The following is a 22,531-nucleotide window of genomic DNA, read 5'->3' on the forward strand; positions in this document are numbered from 1 at the left end:
AGTAGATATAACTGTGTATTTTATTTGGGAATAAACATTTACAGTAGATAACTGTGTATTTCATCTGGAAAAAACATTTACAGTAGATAACCGTGTATTTCATCTGGAATTTTTTTTTTACAGTAGACATAACTATTTTATCTGGAGAAAAAAATATTTACAGTAGATAACTGTATTTTATCTGGAAAAACATTTACAGTAGATATAACTATTTTATCTGGATTTTTTTATACAGTAGATATAACTGTGTATTTTATCTGGGAAAAAACATTTACTGTAAATAACTATGTATTTTATCTGGGGAAAAAACATCTACAGTAAATATCATTGTGATTTTTATCTGGAAAAAACATTTACAGTAGATATAATTGTGCATTTTATCTGGAAAAAACATTTACAGTAGATATAACTGTAGTTTATCTGGAAAAAACATTTACAGTAGATATAACTGTGTATTTTATCTGGGAAAAACATTTACAGTAAATAACTGTTTTATCTAGGAAACATTTTTTACAGTAAATAACTGTGTATTGTATCTGAAAAAAAAAACATTTACAGTAGATATAACTGTGTATTTTACCTGGGAAAAAAACATTTGCAGTAGATATAACTGTGTATTTTATCTGGAAAAATGATTAAGATACATATAGAATTCAAACAGAAATGTTGGAACTTACAAGTGCTCTTTGATAAGGAACATATTTATCAAATACTACAATATTAGTTTAATAGCCGGAGACTAGTTGGGTCTCATCCATTCATACCAGAGGAAGGCCGCTCTGGGCCAGACAAAGAGCAGAAGATGCTGACTGAAGAGTTATGGGACGAGGAGAGTGGGAAAGAGGAGTGAGTAAGAAAGAAGTGGGCAAAGAGGAATGGGTTGCAAGGAAGTGGGCAAAGGAAGAAAGGAAAGAAAACATCTGCCTTCAGCCGAGCAGAAGTACGGGGTCTGCACCATTTGTGAGAGAGGTGAAATAGCTTTTTCTTTTCATTTTACACCTCACCCTTTACCTCTCGCCCTCTTTCACACACACACACACACACACACACACACACACACACACACCCACGCACACACCACTGCCTTGTTGTGTGCGTGCAGACTGGGTTTGACGGTCAAAGAGCGCCCCCCTCTGGTCATACGCAGTTACTGCAGTACACAAGTGCACCGTTGTCTTTATGAAGGTGGAACATATTTGTCTTTTGACGCAAGTGGAGAGGATGACATGGGGCGTGAAGGATTCTCAAGGTCAAGACAAAGCGAAAGTGAAAGCATTGTGTGGAGTGGGGATCGTCAGGTATCACTGCCGTGCTTTTATTTTGAAGGCCTGATGTTACAGCGTTATGACGAGGCTCCCCGAGTACTGACGATCCCACTGTGCTGTTTCTTTTTTAAATGAAAGGTCAAATACGGTAAAGAAGGGCAAAACACGTGTCGAGTTGTACCTCAACTTACGAGTGCATTGCGTTCCGGAGCTCATAACTCGAAACACCCGTATCTCAAAATCAGCCCCGCCCACTGAAATTAATAGAAATACATTTTTAAAAACACACTTTTAGAAAAAGCATTGCAAGTACAGTAGTGACAGGAAATAATGTTATAATATTGTTCAGCATTTACCAGACTTGTGTAGGTGTCACTGTTGTGTAATAGTAGGAACTAGTAAATTGCTGTTTATGTTGCACACAGACATATTTGAGTGACGGACCGGAGAGGTCAGACTTGACAACTGATATGTATGTTGCACCACCGTCTGGTTTGTTGAGTCAGTGCTCAACAAGCTGAAACACGTCAAACACAGCATCTGCAGCTTTGCAATTTCTTTATGGATAAATGATCTGCATCGAGACCCGGAGGGTCCAATGTTTTTCCAGCGAAGGCCACATGAATGAAAGTTGAAGCACGTGGGGGTCACTTTGATACATTTTGTATATTAAAAGATAATAAAACAAATACAATAAAGGTCAATCAATATTTGCTTAACGAGATGTCAAACTTTAATTAGCATGCTAACTTGTTTAGCCAATTTGGCAGCCAAACCCCACAGACCCATACTCATAACTTGGTGGTTGTTAACAGTTAGCCGCCTAATGTTAGCATGTTATCATGCTAACATCAGTGTTTTGCAGCCAAAGCCTCAGACTTATATAATTTGGTACTTGACACACGCTAACTTTTAGCATGCTAACATTAGGGTTATAGCATGCTAACATAGGTGTGCTAACTTTATAAGCCCATTTTGTAGCCAAACACCTTAGAGTCATATAATTTGGTAATTAACACTCGTTAACTGTTAGCATGCAAACAGTTAACATTCTAGCATACCAACAATAGCATACTAACTTTTTTAGCCAATTGCATAGCCAAACACTTCAATATCAAATAACTTGGTTCTTGGCACATGCTAACTGTTAGAATGCTAACGTTAACATTCAAGCATGCCAGCAATGGTGTACTAACTTTATTAGCCCATTTTGTAGCCAAATGCTTTAGAGTCATATAAGGTGGTAATTGACACTTAACTGTTAGCATGCTAGCATTGGCATACTAACTTTATTAGCCCATTTTGCAGCCAAACGCCTCAGAGTCATATAACTTGGTAATTGACACTTCTTAACTATTAGCATGTCAACATTAACATTCTAGCATGTTAACATTGGTGTACTAACTTTGTTAGCCCATTTCATAGTTGAACGCCTTATAACTTGGTTAGGCTGACCATACGTCCTCTTTTCCCCGGACATCTTTTGCGGGGATGTCCAGGGTGTCCGGGCGGGGTTTCTTAAATGCCTCAAATGTCCGGCGTTTTGAGTTGGGGTTGCGTGTACCGGGTATTTTCAATGTGCGTCCAGAGTTAAGAAGAGGTTAAACAAAACAAAGTGTGGAGGCGTGCGTGTAACACGTGTGGGAAATAAGACATATTTTCTCTCATGGCATCCCCTCGTATTACCTGCGCCGTTTCCACGTTTAATCTCACGAGTTTAATCTCACGAGTTTAACACACGCGCTCACGTGACCCGCTGCAGCCTATCGCGTGACCCGCTTCGGCCTATCACGTGACCCGCTGCAGCCTATCGCGCTCTATATGATCCACCGTCCCAAGATGGCTGCCATGTGCGGTGGCTAAGCCTGGGCACATCTGAAGCCGGTATGTTTTAAAGTTGTCGTTTGCCTGCATATCGTAAAAACAACCGTCCAACATTTTACAACTAATTGTAAACTTATAGGTGCCGACCATCAGGGCCGAGTTGCGACGAGAGAGTGTTATTAAGCGGAGTTGGTAAGTGAATCGGTTTGCTATTAGTAGCTGCTAGCCGTACCCATGTATTGTCTATGGGCGGTTAGCATCGGCTTTTGATCCCGTTTCCTCCAATGTTTCTGATCCCATTGAATTTATATTTATTTCGAGTATTTATTTTGGGTACTTACATATGGTGACTGAGTGTTGTGGCGTTTTAAGGCCATGTGCACTTTTTATGCTAAGGTAAAGACAATGAATGAACACTGTTACACCCGTCATAGTGACGTCACTGTTATTGTTAATGTTACACCCGTCATAGTGACGTCACTGTTCTTTTCTATTGTTTAATATTGTTAATGTTACACCCGTCATAGTGACGTCACTGTTATTTTCTATTGTTTAATATTGTTCATGTTGCACCCGTCATAGTGACAACACTGTGTACTGTCGTGTTTGTTATTTTGTACATACATGGGATTGTTTAATATTGTTAATGTTAGCAGTATTATTGCTAATAATGATAATAATAAGTGTAACTTATTTATTGAAGGTCGAACAATAGATGACTTAATGTTTATGTTTATGTGCGCCCATTAATTGTGTTTACGTAGGCCAAGTCCCTAAATCTTGGATGGCGAGCTGTAGATAGGCCTTGAGCCTGAGCCCAAGGATCTCCACCTCTCAACCCCTGAACTCCACCTGCTCTGGTCGGGCCGGTAGGCGGCTTATAGCCGTACCCCTTGCCTCACACCTCATTACTCTGCAGCCCTTTGCACTACCTCATACACACCCTGCCCATAAACTGAACTGTCACTACAAACTGCCATATCCACAACCCCAACCCTGGGACCCCATTTTGAAAATTCCTAGCGCCAACACTGCTGTCAACAGAGGATAAAAATGCTCTAATTAAATAAATATATTATTTATAAAGCAAGTTCGAGTATCATTGGCAAATTTTCACCTAGTCCCCGCCTTGGCACGCATATATGTCCTCTTTTTGGGATTTCAGAATATGGTCAGCCTAACTTGGTACTTGACACGTTAACTGTTAGCATGCCAACAGTTAACATTCTAGCATACCAACAAAAGCGTGCTAACTTTCTTAGACAATTTTGTAGCCGAACACTTAAGAGTCCTATAATTCGGTAATTGACAATCGGTAACTGTTAGCATGCGAACAGTTAGCATTCTAGTATATCAAAGCTAGCATGCTAACTTTATTAGCCAATTGTTTAGCTGAACAATTCAGAATCAATAAATTGGTTCTTGACACATGCTAACTGTTAGCATGCTTACGTTAGCATCCAGCATGCTAACTTGTGTCGTCAATTTTGCAGCCAAACACCGCAGAGTCACATAACTTGCCACCAGTGTTGGGACTAACGCGTTACGCGTTAGTACAAAGAAACTAACGGCGTTACAGTAACGCGTTACAAAGTAACACGTTACTGTAACACCGTTAGTTTCGGCGGTAACTAGTAATCTAACGCGTTATTTTTTTATATTCAGTAACTCAGTTACCGTTACTACATGATGCGTTACTGCGTTATTTTACGTTATTTTTTATGTAGTATCGGCTAGAAACAGAAGCGCTGCGGTGTCTTTCTTCTGAATCTTCCTCTGTCACACGCCGGAGAGAAGAAAAGAGGCATGTGTCTGGGTGTGGGGAGGGGAGGGACACACGTGATCCGCAGTTTGATATATAAAACAAAACAAAAAGGTTGTTCGCATGCGTTCAGTCCACACACAGCGTGGTCATGGCGAGCGGAGTAACGGAGGAGCTTGAACGCCCCGCGCCATTTAATCGATGTGTTTAGAGGTGCAGACTCTGTTGTGCAAAACGAGGGTTTTAAACACATGCTGAACGTGCTTGAGCCACGTTACGACATCCCGCCGTGCACCCACTTCAGCGATAAGATTGTGCCAGATCTTTATGAACAGGAGAAGAAAAAAGTTGTGGATGAACTATCCAGAGCATCATCTGTTGCGCTCACGACAGACTGGTGGACGTCCAGGGAAACAATGTGACGATAAGCGCTCACTTCATCACAGCAGACTGGGAGATGAGAAGACACGCCCCCTCTACGAGAGTCACCTTGCGCAGGTACTGACACAAGCAGTGGAGGAATGGAAGATAAAGATATCCCAGTCACAAGTGATAATGCCAAAAATCACATAAATGCAGTGAATGAGGCAGGACTGGGACCACAGATAGGTGCTTTGCACATGTAGTGAATTTGGCATCACATCTCAGTCAATGGGTAGGATCAGGAAGGAGGTTTCCTAGCACAACAGCTGCTCATGTACTTAAGACAAAGCAAGAAATGCTAAAACTGCCTACTCATAAAGCTCATACATGATGTCCAAACTAAGTGGAACTCCACTTATGATATGTTGGAGCAGCAGGCAGCATATACTCTGCATTGACCCACAACACCCTGAAGAAAAATGTCAAAGACATCATCAACCTGTCTGATGATGATGTGAGAGTGGCAGAGGAGGTCCTCCAGGTGCTTAAACCCCTCAAAAGTGTTACATCTCTACTGAGCACTGAAACTTCACCATCTGTGTCAATGATCCTGCCACTGAAAACAAGGATTGTACAATCCATGGCTCCAAGTGTGGAAGACCGCAGCATCAGGCTTTATTTCACTATCTATGTTTCAAGGAAGATGATGTGCCTTCTTATGTTGCACTTTAAGTTGTTTTTTATTAATGGTCATTGGTCCAAGTTTAAAGAAAGGAGAAATGCCTTTTTATGTTGCACTGTTTTTCATTAATTCTGTTAAAATGAAAATAAAAATGCATGTCAAGTTGATCAACTGTTTGTATTATTCTCCAGTGCAATAACAGTATTGTAATGAAGGCAAAAATGGCATTAATGGGAGCTTTAAAAAAAGAAGTAACTAAATAGTTACTTTTCACAGTAACGCATTACTTTTTCATGTAAGTAACTGAGTAAGTAACTGAGTTACTTTTGAAATTAAGTAACTAGTAATTGTAACTAGTTACTGGTTTTCAGTAACTAACCCAACACTGCTTGCCACTTGATACATGCAGACTATTAGCATGCTAACTTTATTAGCCAATTTTGTATCTGAACACTTTAGAATCAAATAACTTGGTTCTCGACACATGCTAACTGTTAGCATGCTTACTTTAGTATTCCAGCGTGCTAACCTGTGTCGTCAAATTTTGCATCCAAACACCTCAGAGTTACATAACTTGGCACTTGATACATGCTGGCTATTACCATGATAACTTTATTAGCCAATATTGTAGATGAACACTTCAGAAACAAATAACTTGCTTCTCGACACATGCTAACTGTTAGCATGCTTACGTTAGCATGCCAGCATGCTAACTTGTGTTGTCAATTTTGAAGCCAAACACTTCAGAGTCATAATAACTTGGCACTTAATACATGCAGACTATTAGCATGCAAACCTTTTTGGCTAATTTCAGTCTGTGGAGGGGGGCGTGGTCTGTGGGCCCGCCGCGGAGCGGGGTGTGTAAGGACCGGCCTCAAAGCCAGCGGCAGGTGAGTAGATTGCCCAGCTGGGGCTGGTTATCTAATCACCTGTCGCCTTTATTAGCAGCAGCCGAGCCGAGACATGTGGTTGGAGTTGGAGCCAGGGAGAGAGACACGCACAGAGACACGAAAAGCAGAGACACGACAGACTGAAAAGTCTGAGATATATATTGCTGGAAAGCAAACCATACGACTGTATGAAAATAAAAGACTTGATCCAACCTGTCTACCGGGCTCCCGAAGATCTATCGGCATTAGGAGAACCCACCACGAGAGGGAAACCTCTACACAGTCATAGGCGTTGTAATCGTTGGCACGTTATCATTAGCATTCAAGTTCGGCTCGCAATTTTCAGCATTCCCACGTCTTTTCTCCCAAAATAGCATATTCTAGTTTTTTGTGCAATGTTCCCATCTCGTCTTCCGAACGTGTCGCAGGCCAATAAGAAACAAGCCTGTGACAAAATCCCCAGAAAAAGTCCAACTCACGTATCTCTGCTTGATCAGGTGTCTCTCCTGTGGGTCGTCCAACACGTTGACTGACAGGTCTGAGATGGAGACGGCGGCAGAAGCGGTGAGCGTCACCAACATCACCAACACGCCTTCGCCTTCCTCCATCGGCAAGTCCAGCTTGTGTGTGTGTTCCTTGCTGAGAAGGGACAGGTCCACGGTGCACCTGAAGCACACACGCACCAACCTCGCTCAAACAGAGCCTGATGTTTCAGGAAGGCCATAACGATTCTACAGTAGCCATGGGAAGAGTAATTCATGTTTATACATTTAAATCTCCTGGGAAGCAGCCTCTTCCACAGAAGTCATTTGTATTTGCTCTGTTTCTTTAATCAGAGTTGCAAAACTTCCAATAGCCTTGTTCACAGCACTGTAAAAAAAAAAAAATCTGGAGATTTTATGAGCAAAAAACGAATTTTGCAGTGATATTTTTGGTGTTTTTTCATGCAAAATGACTGTAAAATGAAAAACTGTAATTTTTTACAGTACATTTATGGTCATTGTTTTACAGTGAATTACTGTAAATAGAAAAACACAATCACTGTTATTTTTACGGTAAAATTCGGCGACTGGGCAAACTCCACCGTCTGTTTTTTTTTTTTTTTTCCCAGTGTGCATTACTGTAAATATATTTTTTTATTTTTTCCCTAAAATTCCAACAAAGAGCTGCCCCGTTTTTTGTGTTTGTTGTTTTTACCGTAAAATCTATTGTTGTTGTTTTTATAGTGCATTACTGTTAATGGCAAAACAGTAGCACTGTTACTTTTGCAGTAAAAAATGATGGGGACTGGACTGCCAGTTGTTTTTACCATAAAATCTGTTTTGTTTTTTCAGTGCATTACTGTAAAAAAAATAAAATGGTACCACTAATATTTTTCGGTAAAATTCTGGTGACTGAGCTGCCAGTTTGTTTTTACTGTAAATTCTATTGATTTTTTTTTACAGTACATTACAGTAAATAGAAAAACAATACCACTAATATATTCAGGTAAAATTATGGTGACTGAGCTGCCAGTTTGTTTTTTTACTGTAAAATCTATTGTTTTTTTTTTTACAGTACATTACTGTAAATAGAAAAACAGTACCACTAATATATTCAGGTAAAATTATGATGACTGAGCTGCCAGTTTGTTTTTTTTACTGTAAAATCTGTTGGTTTTGTTTTACAGTACATTATTGTAAATAGAAAAACAGTACCACTATTATTTTTACGGTAAAATTCTGGTGACTGGGCTGAATTATTTTTTTTTTTACCTAAAATGTGTCGATTTTTTCCAGTGCAGTACTGTAAATAAAAAATGGTACCAGTTATTTTTTTGGTAAAATTCTGGCGAATGAACTGCCAGTTTTTTTTTTGTTTGTTTGTTTTTTTACTGTAAAATCGATTGATGTTGTTTTTACAGTGCCTTACTGTAAATGGGAAAACAGTACCTGTACTGTTATTTTTATGGTAAAATTCTGGCAACACGGCAGCCATTTTTTTTAACTGTAAAACCTATTGATTTTGAAAAACAGTAGCACTGTTACTTTTACGGCAATTTTTTTTTACCGTAAAATCTCCTGTTGTTTTTTTTCAGTGCATGACTGTAAAAAAAAATATATATATAAATAAATTCTGGTGACTGAGCTTCCAGTTTGTTTTTATTGTAAAATATGTTGGGGCTATTTTTACAGTACATTACTGTAAATAGAAAACAGTACCACTATTATTTTTACAATAACATTCTGGCTACTGGGCAGACAGTTTTTTTTTTAACCTAAAATGTGTTGGGGGTTTTTCCAGTGCAGTACTGTAAATAAAAAAATGGTACCAGTTATTTTTTCGGTAAAATTCTGGCAAATGAACTGCAAGTTTTGTTGTTGTTTTTTTAAAATTGTAAAATCGATTGATGTTGTTTTTAAAGTGCATTACTGTAAATAGAAAAACAACACCACTGTTATTTTTAGGGTAAAATTCTGGCAACTGCGCTGACAGTTTTTTTTAAAGCAAACTCCCCCGTCCATTTTTTTTTCCAGTGTGCGTTACTGTAAATTAAAATTTTTATTTTTCCAGTAAAATTCCAGCAAACAGCTGCTCGTTTTTTGGTTGTTGTTTTTTTTCCAAAAAATCTATTGTTATTGTTTTAACAATGGAAAATGAGGTAAAATTCTGCCAATTTTTTACTGTAAACTTCTTTCACAGTGTGCAGAAGAAGATATTTTACACTTTAGAATACAAACAGACAACCGGAAAAAAATGTACATCAAATTCTGGAGACAGCGCTGCTAGTTTTTTCACGTAAAATTCCACAGTCGTTTATTTTTCAGTGCATTTCAGTGGAAAAACGGTACTACTGTTATTTTGTTATTTTTACAGTTGAATTATGGCATCTGAGCTTCCAGTTTTTCATCGTAAAATCTATGGTCGTTTTTACAGTGAACTACTGTAAATAGAAAAACAATACCACTGTTATTTTTACAGTCAAATTCTGTCTTTTTAAAAAAAATTGTTTTACTGTATACTTTTTCCCAGTGTGCAGAGGAAGATATTTTACACTTTAGAATACAAACATAAATAACCAGAATTTTTTTTTACATTAAATTCTGGAGACAGCCCTGCTAGTTTATTCCCGTAAAATTCCACGGTCATTTCTTTTTCAGTGCATTACTGTAAATGGAAAGACTGTACTACTGTTATTTTGTTATTTTTACAGTTGAATAATGGCAACTGAGCTTCCAGTTTTTCATCGTAAAATCTATAGTCGTTTTTACAGTGAATTACAGTAAATAGAAAAACAATACCACTGTTATTTTTACGGTGAAATTCTGGCGACTGGGCTGCAAGTAGGTTTTTTTTTTACAGTAAAATCTACTCTTGTTCAGTGCTTTACTGTACATAAAAACAGTACCACTAACATTTTTACGGTAAAATTCTGGCGACCGGCCTGTGTGTAAAATATTAAACTGAAAAAATATAATAAAATACAAAATCCAACAATAAATACTCTGATAAACAGGGGTGTCTCCAGAATATATTAAGATTAATTGCAGTGGTTAGGTTAACAGGTTTCAAAATAAATCATCCATTTATACTTCATTAATGTACATAATCTGAGATCATTTACCTTCCCATGAAGTCGTCCTTCTTGCCAGCGTCTTTGTCCCACACGGTAATGTCAACGTAGCCTCCCTGCTCCTCATACATGTGGAAGTCAAACTGCTCCCGCCATTGAGGATTCAGTGTTTTTGGAATCACCTGAATCCACAACAAAATACAAAGCAATAATAAAAATATAACATTTGTCTTTGCTTAATACAAAAAGGTGAGCCAACAAAGGATGGGTACTTGACACAACTGAACCAATCTTCAGTACTTCGATGTGTGTTTGTGTGTCAATGGATGTTCATTTTTGTTAATAATAAAATTTATTTTTTATTTTAACATTTAAAAATGAGCTGATTATGATAACTGAGCTGTTTAGTATCTTGTTTATTATATTTGTGAGTCTCATTTGCAAGTATTAAATAGTAGACTTGCCATGCAGTTGAAATTCCAAGATGGCAGCAGACTGCGGCCGTCTTCAATTTAGCCCGCGAGACGGCACAAGTCCAATAAACAATTTGCCCAGGTGCCATGATTTTTAATTTAGTATACAAATTGTTAGCAGTCTGATAGCATCCGTTTTGTCACCATCTGGTGGCCAATGAAAGTAACATAAGTCAGTGGCCATTAATTATACATCAATGAAACATTGTGCACAACATTCTCTCATATGACCCATTCCAAACAACCTTCACTAATCATGGTGCAGAAAGAAAAATGAAACAATTCAACACACATGGTCACACATAACACAGCCTACTCATTAAACTGGGTGGATATTATAAAAAAAAAAACGTCCAATCAGCATAAAAAAAAAAATCTAAACTACACCAATTTAAAATCCATTACAAGGGAAGATGGGAAAAATGCCACACACTCTCTCCACACTTATCCATGTTTGGCACATTTTAGCTGCTTGATATTTCTGATTGATTAAAAAACTTTAAGTAGGTGGTCACGGAAGTAAACAAGGTTACATACGCTTAATAACCAATTATAACAATTATTATGGATTGATTGATTGAGAAGTTTATTGACATCTTAAAGAATTTAATCCATGTAATGCTTTAAAAAGGCAAATGCATGGCACAAAAAGCCAAAATGCTGGTTTCCATTGTGGTCCTTTATATATACATTATATAATTATAATATGTAATAATATGTAATTATATATAATTATAATATGTAATATATGTAATTATATATAATTATAATATGTAAATATATCTATATACGTATACATATACATACATATATAGTACTTATTACACACCAGCTGTTTGATTGTAACGTGCATCTTAGTTAAAGCTTTCATGAACAAATTTAGAGGCGCAAAATCACTATTGCTAATCAGTAGCATGTCTATGGCAAATCCAATGTAAATTAGCATTGAGCTAGCGCATTTTGAAAAGTGGAGACTTACTGTATGTTTCGCATGTTTTCCATCACACACACCTGCATTTTCGCCATTGAAAATGATTACATTACAAAGAGGAAGTCTGAATGAGTGCTGCTAGACTGCTTGTTTGCCCACCAAGTGTTTGAGCCGATTGCCCAGTCTACAACCAGGTGTCACATCACGTGCAACAAAGCTATGGATATATGGTATAATTTTTGGTATGATTCGGTCAGTGCCTATAAAAGTACTGAATTCTGTACCCATTCCTGAAGACAATTAGTCATTTGTCAGTAAATATGTATGACTTCATACAGCATTGAGCAGACAATAATGAAAGGTGACATCTATGATGATACTGTAGGGTCAAATGCACATACAAGAGAAAAATAACAATTATTGAACAGCGGCGTGTTTACCTTGCTTTTGTATTTTTGGTGGCCCATCCTAAATTTGACATAAGGGTCACTGCGGCCATTGTCGTCCATGGGCTGAAGACTGCGACCTTCTATTAGGCTGATGCTGACAATGCCTCGCCACAGCTGAGCTTTTCTGTGTATGTCTGACAGGCGCATACTCTGACACTGGAGTGGGTAAACACACACACACACACACACGCACACACACACACACTCACACACACACACACACACACACACACACACACACACCACACACACACACACGCACAATACAAATAGAATATATTAGTATTGTTATTACAAGACAGGCTCAGAGACACATGCCTGTATACACAAGCAAACAAAGATACTGTACATTGATTAAGTCCAAAGCACCAGACATTGAGAGGGTAACCACACATTAGAAAACAAATAGAAAATACAATGAATAAACGATGGAATAAACAAAATTGCCCTTGAGTTTGGAGTAGTGTTGTCCCAATACCAATATTTTGGTACTGGTACCAAAATTATTTCGATACTTTTTGGTACGTTTCTAAATAAAGGGGACCACAAAAAATTGCATTGTTGGCTTTATTTCTATTTTTTTTAATCTTACGGTACATTAAAACATATGTTTCTTATTGCAAGTTTGTCCTTAAATAAAATATTGAACATACAAGACAACAATTCTTTTATTAGTAAGTAAGCAAAAAAAGGCTCTTAATTTAGCTGCTGACGTATGCAGTAACATATTGTGTCAGTTATCATTCTATTATTTTGTCAAAATTGTTAAGGACAAATGGTAGAAAATAAATTACCGGTACTTTCCATAGTACCGAATATGATTCATTAGTGTCGCGGTACTATACTAATACCGGTATACCGTACAACCCTAGTTTGGAGTTGCCCTGGTTTTAGTAGTTGTGTTACTATGATTTTTTTATTTTTATTAATCAAAATAAATGTACTATTTATGTATGTATTTTGTTGTTTTTTGCACACTGTAAAGTCAAATCAATTATTTTGTAAATTAAAAAAAAAAAGCTGTAAACAGACATATCATAGGTAACAAAGCATAGTATTATTTATTACAGTTGTCCTTCGTTTAAGTGTGATAAGTAAATTTCTTTAAGAAAGGCTTATTTTTAATAAATCAAACATGTTTATTGTTAGAACCTACAAAACTGACGGCCATAAAGCAAAGAGTTTTCATTAAACACAAGCAAAGACACTTAAATTGTGTTTTATTGTTTGTGCTACGGCGCCATCTTTTGGACGAGTTCCCTCACTGCAGGTGCAGCTGGGTGAATGCCTAGTGTCTCCTGCTGCTTAAAGCTTTGAACCAGAAGTAAAAGTGCCGTTTTGACTTTTAATGGTCCATAGCATTTCTACTCTAATAGATTCTTCATTCATCACTCCACGCAACGTTTGTAAGTTTTACAATGAAACTCAAATTATTCATATTTACTAAACCCTCCCATGTGTGACATCTGTAGGAGTGTTTTCATGCATACTTGCCCGTGCTACAATAATGTAATGCATCTAGCGTTGTTAGCATTAGCTAATATGCTAGCACGTTTACGAGTGCCTGCGTTGGAGTTATTAACTTATGATGGCATTTTTTTTGTATTGTTTTAGTTTCACAAATTCCTCAGTAAATCCAGCAAGATGTCACCGTGGAGTTATTGAGTCTGTTTAGCTGATTGGAGAGCTAGCTTCCACAGCTAGTGTGTCCATGACGATAACTTCTGTTTTGCTTGATCTGCCGTTTTACTGCCGTGTTACAGACACTGTTTAGAAACAATTAAGGTACGTAAATAAACATTAAAAAAATGTTTTTGTGTAAATAACTAATTTTAAAATGTATATATCTGTGGCTAATACATATTTTTTTTATTTAGAGGGTGCGCTTTATAATCTGTAAAATACGGTAAATAAAACTTAATTCAACACTTAATCTAGCGACTGTAGTGTGACTATTTCAACTTTTTCCTCATTACATTACATATTTTCTCTCTTTTTTTCTAACATCCTTTCTTTTGTTTTTAGCTCGATTTTATCTCGACAATGTGCTGAAAACTGTCACTTTGAAAACCCCTGACTAAGACGATCTTAACCAGGGGTTCCAAACTCATTTTAGATCGGGGGCCACATGGAGAAAAATCTACTCCCACGTGGGCCGGACTGGTAAAATCATGGCACGATAGCTTAAAAATAAAGACAACTTCAGATTGTTTTCTTTGTTTAGTAATAGAACAAGCTCATTCTGAAAATTTACAAATCATAATGTTCTTGTTGTTTTTTTACACTTACATGTTGCGGTTAAATAAATTATATCTTTATTTGTCGTTATTTATACTTTCTGAATTAATTATGTGATAATGTTCATCAGTCAACTCATTGGTGTTAATTTTAGATCTATCAAGATAAAAAAAAATATCAAAATCAAATTACAGGATGTTATTTATGTAGTTTGCTCATTTTCCTCGACTAGTGCATGTGGTTTATTTTTCTTTGTACATATGTAGCATCATCTACAAAGATACAAGAATTGCTATTGTGACATCTAGTGGACACATTTAGAACAGCAGTTTCTTTCATTCAAAAATTTCTGCTCATTTTTATACTGAGCAAACTCATCCCGCAGGCCGGATAAAACCTGTTCGTACGTTTGACACCCCTGACCTAAACTGAACCACTGAATAGATGATAATGCCAATAAGTTAAAGTTAAGTTAAGTTAAAGTACCAATGATTCTCACACACACACTAGGTGTGGTGAAATTTTTTGACCCATCCCCTTGTTCACCCCCTGGGAGGTGAGGGGAGCAGTGAGCAACAGCAGTGAGCAGCAGCAGTAACCACACTCGGGAATTATTTTTGGTGATTTAACCCCCAATTCCAACCCTTGATGCTGAATGCCAAGCAGGGAGGTAATGGGTCCCATTCTTATAGTCTTTGGTATGACTCGGCCGGGGTTTGAACTCACGACCTACCGATCTCAGGGCGGACACTCTAACCCAGGGGTGTCCAAAGTGCGGCCTGGGGGCCATTTGCGGCCCGCAGCTAATTGTTTAGCGGCCCGCCACACATTCTGGAAATGCCATTGCAAAAATCAAAAAAACATTAAAAAAGTGGAATGAGGTGAAATCTAACTAGAAAACCTTGCAATGTTGACACAAAGCTGCCATGCAGGCTGTTGTTTTTATTTTGTCTATCTTTATTTTCCTTTTTTTGCCATTGCTAAAAAAAAAAGACAAAAAAGACAAAAAATCAATAATAATGAATTATTGACATCTTCAAGGCTCAAATTACTTCAAATATTTCACATTAAAATGTTTTATGTGGAAAAATATTGCATATATTGTGTGGTTGCCATATAAAAACATCCAAGTTTTCTTTGACAAAAGAGCATAAAACAAACAAAATAATAGTGTAAAATCGACAGATATACTGTGTCTGAAGTTGATCTCGTAACTTAAGTGTTGAAAGTAAAACAAATAATAATAAAAATGTATCACTTTATGAGTGGGGTACCTTTTGGATCCCAAAGATATTTAGTGGGATTTTATTTATCTTTTCACTGTGATTAATCAAAAATAATAATGAAAATAAAATCAATGGTGTCATGCATTATTGATCTTTTCAGGGCTCCAATTACTTCACATCAAACATTGCTTTCTGAATGTTTTGGGCGGTGGGGGAAATACTGCATATTTCAGTTTTACTATAAAAAACTAAGTTGTCTTTGACAGAAAAGGCATATATAATAATAGGCAATAATAATTTGACTTGTTTTTAACATGATGACTGAGACCCTTTACGGGCCCCAGGAGCCCTAATTGTTAACAAAAAAAAATCTATATATTTTGTTATGGTTTGAAAATGAAAAATATCAAAATGGCCCCCGCATGCTTTAATTTTTCCGTGTGCGGCCCTCAGTGGAAAAGTTTGGACACCCCTGCTCTAACCACAAAGCCACTAAGCAGGTCATAATAATAAATTAAATAATAAATAATAATAATAAATAATAAATCATAATAATAATAAAACTCGGAAACAAGCGGTTTTGGAGTCAAATTCATGTCAGATTCCATTCACGACTAACATTTATTCATTTAGCAGTCCATCTTGCAAAGTGACCTATTTAAGTCTTTTTGCCACCACTTAAAGGCCTATTTAACCTCTATTTGAATCAGTAGAATATCTTGCACCACAACAGATGTCTCCCTCCCCATCTTTTTAGACTCTCTCCCTGCCTTCTTCCTTGTTAGGGCGAATTTATTATCATAGCTTTTGTTTTGCAGATGAATTTCATTAAACTCTGAACAAACCCTGCCTCACAAGCACAGCCCTTTGATCTTCATTTCCATCCTCCAGACACTAAACAGCGCCAATGGATGCTCGCAATCCAGCGAACCTCCCATGCAGCCACTTCCACGTCTACAGTTCGAGCTGTAATGCGGTTGTGTTGTACGTTAGCAATGATCAAGTTGTTACTTTGCGACATATTTCTGATTAATAACAAAAATCGGGATAGAGCGCAGCATGGCAGGGATCAAACCTCATAATCATATCCAGTTCAACTTTTGCAAGCCCTCTGGAATAAGAAAACATTTGAAGCACAAAAAAAAATAAAAAAAATAAAAAATTGCTTAGTGCATGGTGAAGTAAATTCCTGATTATTAGCACAAACTACTGAATAATAGTTTGCATCGCCTTTAAAAAAACAAGAGGTTGTGTAAAAATAATGCAACCAAGCAAGGAGAGTACTCAACAGCAGGGACATTTTTGGGGGAGGGGTAGCTTGATAGTTAGTGTTTTGGGCGTTTTCCCGACTGGCGGCCCATATTTGCGAGCTTCAAAGGCTCGATACAGCAGGAAGTCTGCCCAGTGCAGAAGTGTACAGTATTTGAGTCCATAAATTGTTTGTAGCTAGGGCCTACCGACAACTTCTGATAGAATTATGGCGTCAAGTTCATTAGTCTGTTTTTTTTTTACGTAGGTTATAAATCAATCAATCATTGTATTGTAATCCTACATCAGAGATATATTTTAATACAGTGGAACCTGGATTTACAAAGCCCTATAATTGAAAACTATTCGGTTTACAAACTTTTAGATAGAGCCAAATATGTCTGTGTGTGTGAACACTTCACTCATTCATCTGGAGTCCGGCTGGCAGCCATTTTGTGCTTTTTTGTATTGAACAGACTGAGGCTTTGTACCACAGCATGTTTTTAAATTGTGATGAGAACAGACTTTTCCAGAAAAATATACCAAAGCAGACTTATTTCACGGAAAAGGAGAAGCACACCTCTCGTTCAGTGGCTCCTATCCTCTTCCAGCCTTAGTTTTTAAAATATTTATTATTTGAGCAATATGGTTGTTACAGTAGGAAGGGGATTCATTTGGCCCCGTTTGTCATGGTTTACCTGACACATAAAACGTGACCAATTGGGTTGGGGAGGGGTGCACTATCCACTTTAACCACCAGATGGCAGTCGAGTGTTGAATATCTTAAAATGTGTTTTGTGGCAATTCGAACTTTGATCACAGCGTCAGGTGCTATATAGAGTGGTGATTTCCATCATTTTCAGCAGGCTACATTGCAAAATGATTAATCTCCCCACCCCCTTTCTGTCACGTGATATCCACCCAGTAATGGGGCCATAGAAGCCCTCCCCTACTGTAAAGTTAAGGATTGTTGTGATTTCTGATCATTTGTGAGGGCACCAAAGGGACTTATGTGTGTGTGTGCGTGAGTTGTTTTAGCTTGTTAATAAAAAAAGACAGTTGATTAATCACCTCCTTGTTACATATGCAGTACTTTACAGCACTTTATATTGTGTTCAAAGTGTATAAACCCTGATTAAAACTTTTGTCAAGGTTGGGACTCATTATTCATATTCACATTTATTTGCTTCGCTATACAAACTTTCTGATTTACGAACCCTGTTCCAGAACCACTTAAGTTCGTAAATCGAGGTTCCACTGGAAATTGTTTCTAGAAAGCTAAAGACCGTGGGCTTTTCCTTTCTAGAGAACCAGCATTCTCCATAGTGGACATTTGACTTTGGTAAAAAATGTTGTCCGAGTGACAGGAGCTGGTCAAAGATCATCTCTATGACATCACTCTGGTGTTTTTAAGAATCTGATGCAAAAATATTAGTCCCTCACAAGTTTTTTTTTTTTTTTTTTTTTTTTTTTTTTTTTTACTGAACCCGCAGGCCACCAGTTGAATTGCCTAAACGGTGAAGAAGAGAGGACCTAAAACGGAACCTTGAGGAACACCACTAATAAAACTAAAGATGTTGAACATTTACTCCTTATGATGATTTGAAAGTAGTGTCAAAGTGAATTAATCCAGTTACTGTTTACAACCAAAATCTTCATGCAGTTAAGGGAAGTGCATGCTGCTTTCTGTTCAGCCAAAATAAATGATAAAACAAAAAATCATGCATGGTGAATGAACACTTTCTTATTAACATAATTGATTTTAGACCCCCAGAACGCAAAACAAAGGCTTATTTTCTTCCACAGCAGCTGCAATAAAGGTCACTATGCTTACCACCATTTAGAAATATGTGGCTCGCATTTGCTGGTTAAACACTAATAATTCAGCAAAGAAAAAATTATTTTAAATTCCATTTCAACACATTTTTGGTTATAATGTGTATTTGAACAATTATTTCATTGTATCTCTAACTTAATTTATTTTGTTTTTAAAACCTGTCGTTTTCTTGAGTCCGCTCAATGCTTTGTGTGGCCCTGTTGTGGTCTTTAATATTGCTTATTAATCATTGTTATTAAGGCCCTAAAGGGGCCCCACCCCACATTAAACCTAAAAAAAAGGAATTATGACTTAATTCGGTTTAAACAAGATTTTTAAAACACATGTAAAAAGATATACTTGTATTGTCTCCAAGAATTTGTATGAAGAAAAAACTGTGTTTTTTGACTTTTTAAAAATGGGATTAACATATCTAGATTGTGTGATTGTGTCAGATCAAACTTTATTTTTTATTGTAAACCCTCTTGTATGTACTCTCATCAATGGATCGTTGTATCCGAAACATGTGATCTTCATAATAATACACTATTATTTAGGGTTGTCCTGTACCAATATTTTGGTACCTGTATCGAAATGTGTTTCAATACTTTTCTAAATAAAAGTGGACCACAAAAAATGGCATTATTGGCTTTATTTTAACCAATAATCTTACGGTACATTAAACATATGTTTTTTTATTGCAATTTTGTCCCTAAATAAAATAGTGAACATACTAGACAACTTGTCTTTTAGTAGTAAGTAAACAAACAAAGGTTCCTAATTAGTCTGCTGACGTATGCAATAACATGTTGTGTCATTTATCATTCTATTATTTTGTCAACATTGTGAGGGGACAAACTGTAAAATTGGATTACTAATCCACTTGTTCATTTACTGTTAATATCTGCTTACTTTCTGTTTTAACATGTTCTATCTACAATTCTGTTAAAATATAATAATCACTTATTCTTCTGTTGTTTGATACTCTACATTAGTTTTGGATGATACCACAAATGTAGGTATCAATCCGATACCAAGTAGTTACAGGATCATACATTGGTCATATTCAAAGTCCTCATGTGTCCAGGGACTTATTTCCGAAGTTTATAAACATAATATGAATTTTGAAAAAAGGAAAAAAAAAATTGTGACGACAAAAAATATCGATGTAAACATAGTAGTATCGACTAGATATGCTCGTACTTGGTATCATTACAGTGCATGTGAGGTGTAGATCCACCCATGGCATTTGTTTACATTCAGGGGTGCTAGCTCGCTGTTAGCGGTGACGCCGGTGAGCTATTGTATCCTCCTACAGTGTGTAGTGAAGCATGTTTAGCTATTCCTCGTCCTCCAGTGATAATAAAACTTGTAAGAAACGTACTTTATTTGTCGCCATGGAGGCCAGTATTAGTGATTTAGAAGTAGCTAAAACACTGCCGACTGCGGATGGATGTTAGCTGCTAGATAGCTAGCCATGTCTTAAAGCACCTCTTCCTTAGTGCGTTTCAGTGTTATAACTTCACCTTTATCTTTAGTTTTTCGGCCAAAATGTGTCCATTCTCCCTTTTCTGTCTACACACTGTGTCTGCTTGTAAGTATGTGATTGTGCGCTGCCGAACATGCTCCTCTGCTCGTAAAACCAGCAATGTCATGACGTGACGACGGCGCGCCGTCAAGCCCGTTAAAAAAAGAAAAAAAGAAAAAAATGGAGAAACTTTTTTTTCAAACAGAGTATAGTACCGTTTTTTGATTCATTGGTACTGAGATACTATACTAGTACCAGTACAACGTACAACCTTACTATTATTATGATTATTATTAAGTTATTGGGATAAGCTGTAGCACCCACCACAAACCCGAGAGGGACAAGCGGTAGAAAATGAAAGGATAGATGGATAGTGCTGGGGGTTAAAGGCCTACTGAAATGATTTTTTTTATTTAAACGGGAATAGCAGATCCATTCTATGTGTCATACTTGATCATTTCGCGATATTGCCATATTTTTGCTGAAATGATTTAGTAGAGAAAATCGACGATAAAGTTCGCAACTTTTGCTCGCTGATAAAAAAAAGCCTTGCCTGTACCGGAAGTAGCGTGACGTCACAGGAGCTAGTATTCCTCACAATTCCCCATTGTTTACAATGGAGCGAGAGAGATTCGGACCGAGAAAGTGACGATTACCCCATTAATTTGAGCGAGGATGAAAGATTCGTAGATGAGGAACGTTACAGTGAAGGACTAGAGAGGCAGTGATGGACGTATCTTTTTTCGCTCTGACCGTAACTTAGGTACAAGCTGGCTCATTGGATTCCACACTCTCCTTTTTCTATTGTGGATCACGGATTTGTATTTTAAACCACCTCGGATACTATATCCTCTTGAAAATGAGAGTCGAGCACGCGAAATGGACATTTAAAGTGACTTTTATCTCCAAGACAATACATCGGTGACACACTTAGCTACTGAGCTAACGTGCTAACATCGTTCTCAAATGAAGATAGAAACAAAATAAATAAACCCCTGACTGGAAGGATAGACAGAAGACCAACAATAATATTAAACCATGTACATGTAACTACACGGTTAAAAATTCTCAGCCTGGTAAGGCTTAACTATGCTATTGCTAACGACGCTAAGGCTAATTTAGCAACTTAGCAACCAAACCTCACAGAACTATGTACTCTCTCCTTTTTCTTTTTTTGCTTTTGTGACGTCACGCGCATAAAGCATATCCAAAGGAGTTTTTCAACCGGAAGTGTGGCGGGAATTTTAAAATTGCACTTTATAAGTTAACCCGGCTGTATTGGCATGTGTTGCAATGTTAAGATTTCATTATTGATATATAAACTATCAGACTGCGTGGTTGGTAGTAGTGGGTTTCAGTAGGCCTTTAACCTCCCCTGTCTTTGAAAACTAGCCCGTTTCGAACTTTTATGGAGGTTCTTCGGACACACCACAATTATGTGCTATGAGATCCAAAAGTGAACCTTGAACTAGGGCTGGGCGATATATCGATATACTCGATATATCGCGGGTTTGTTTCTGTGCTATATAGAAAATGACTATATCGTGATATTCGAGTATACGTTCTCACGCAGTTGCTTTTAGCTGCGGGCATTACACTGCAGGCGTTTCTCACTCTTTGTTGTCTCTCCTCCTCACAGAGACATTAAAACAAGCGCACCTTCGTACATACGTCACATATGTATACGCCCTCGCGGAGCAGAGAGGTAGCGGCATGGGTAATGTTAGCTGTGGTGCTAGCGGAGCGGTGCGAATGGTAATACGAGAGAAAGAAGGTGCGAATCTGGTAACAAATGAAGGAAGAATTATTTCCCAAGAAAAACCGCATGGGGTCCATCGTCTGGCGGTGGTTTGGCTTCAAGCGGGAATATGTCGAACAGACAACCGTAATTTGTCAAGTGTGGGGCAAAAGCGTTGCTACAAAAAGTAGCATCACTGCTAATATGTAGCATCATTTGAAAAGTCACCCGCTAGAGAATGAAGAGTGCTTGAAACTCTGCATGTCAACATCTCCGTTCGGTGCCACACCAACAAAATGCAGAGGCAACCATTTCCAGATCAACACCGTATGAAACAGATAGTCAACAACAGAAGGAGATAACGTCCGCAGTAACCTACCACATAGCGAAGGACATACCGGTACACTATTTGATTTCCTATTATGCAGCTCATTTTTATTTGACAGTTATTGAAATATCGTGTGTACCATCATGCACAACAGTGCACTTTATTTGTTTTTAAACTATTGTAGTGGTGTTCTGTACAAAAAGTGCACTTTAATTTA

General features: G+C 37.4%; 1 protein-coding gene across 6 annotated transcripts in view; it reads right to left on the minus strand.

The window, feature by feature from the left end:
* Positions 1-22,531, minus strand: part of mctp1a (multiple C2 domains, transmembrane 1a) — a 494,888-nt gene that overhangs the window by 236,899 nt on the left and 235,458 nt on the right. For all 6 annotated transcript variants that reach the window (XM_062050987.1, XM_062050984.1, XM_062050988.1 and 3 more), the window contains 3 exons: positions 12,184-12,348; positions 10,391-10,521; positions 7,266-7,452 (listed from right to left, as the gene is read on the minus strand). In XM_062050987.1, the coding sequence (XP_061906971.1) occupies positions 7,266-7,452; positions 10,391-10,521; positions 12,184-12,348 (483 nt within the window). The remainder of the gene's footprint in view (positions 1-7,265; positions 7,453-10,390; positions 10,522-12,183; positions 12,349-22,531) is intronic.

Source organism: Entelurus aequoreus, linkage group LG06 (genome assembly GCF_033978785.1).
Source record: "Entelurus aequoreus isolate RoL-2023_Sb linkage group LG06, RoL_Eaeq_v1.1, whole genome shotgun sequence".
Lineage (NCBI taxonomy): Eukaryota > Metazoa > Chordata > Actinopteri > Syngnathiformes > Syngnathidae > Entelurus > Entelurus aequoreus.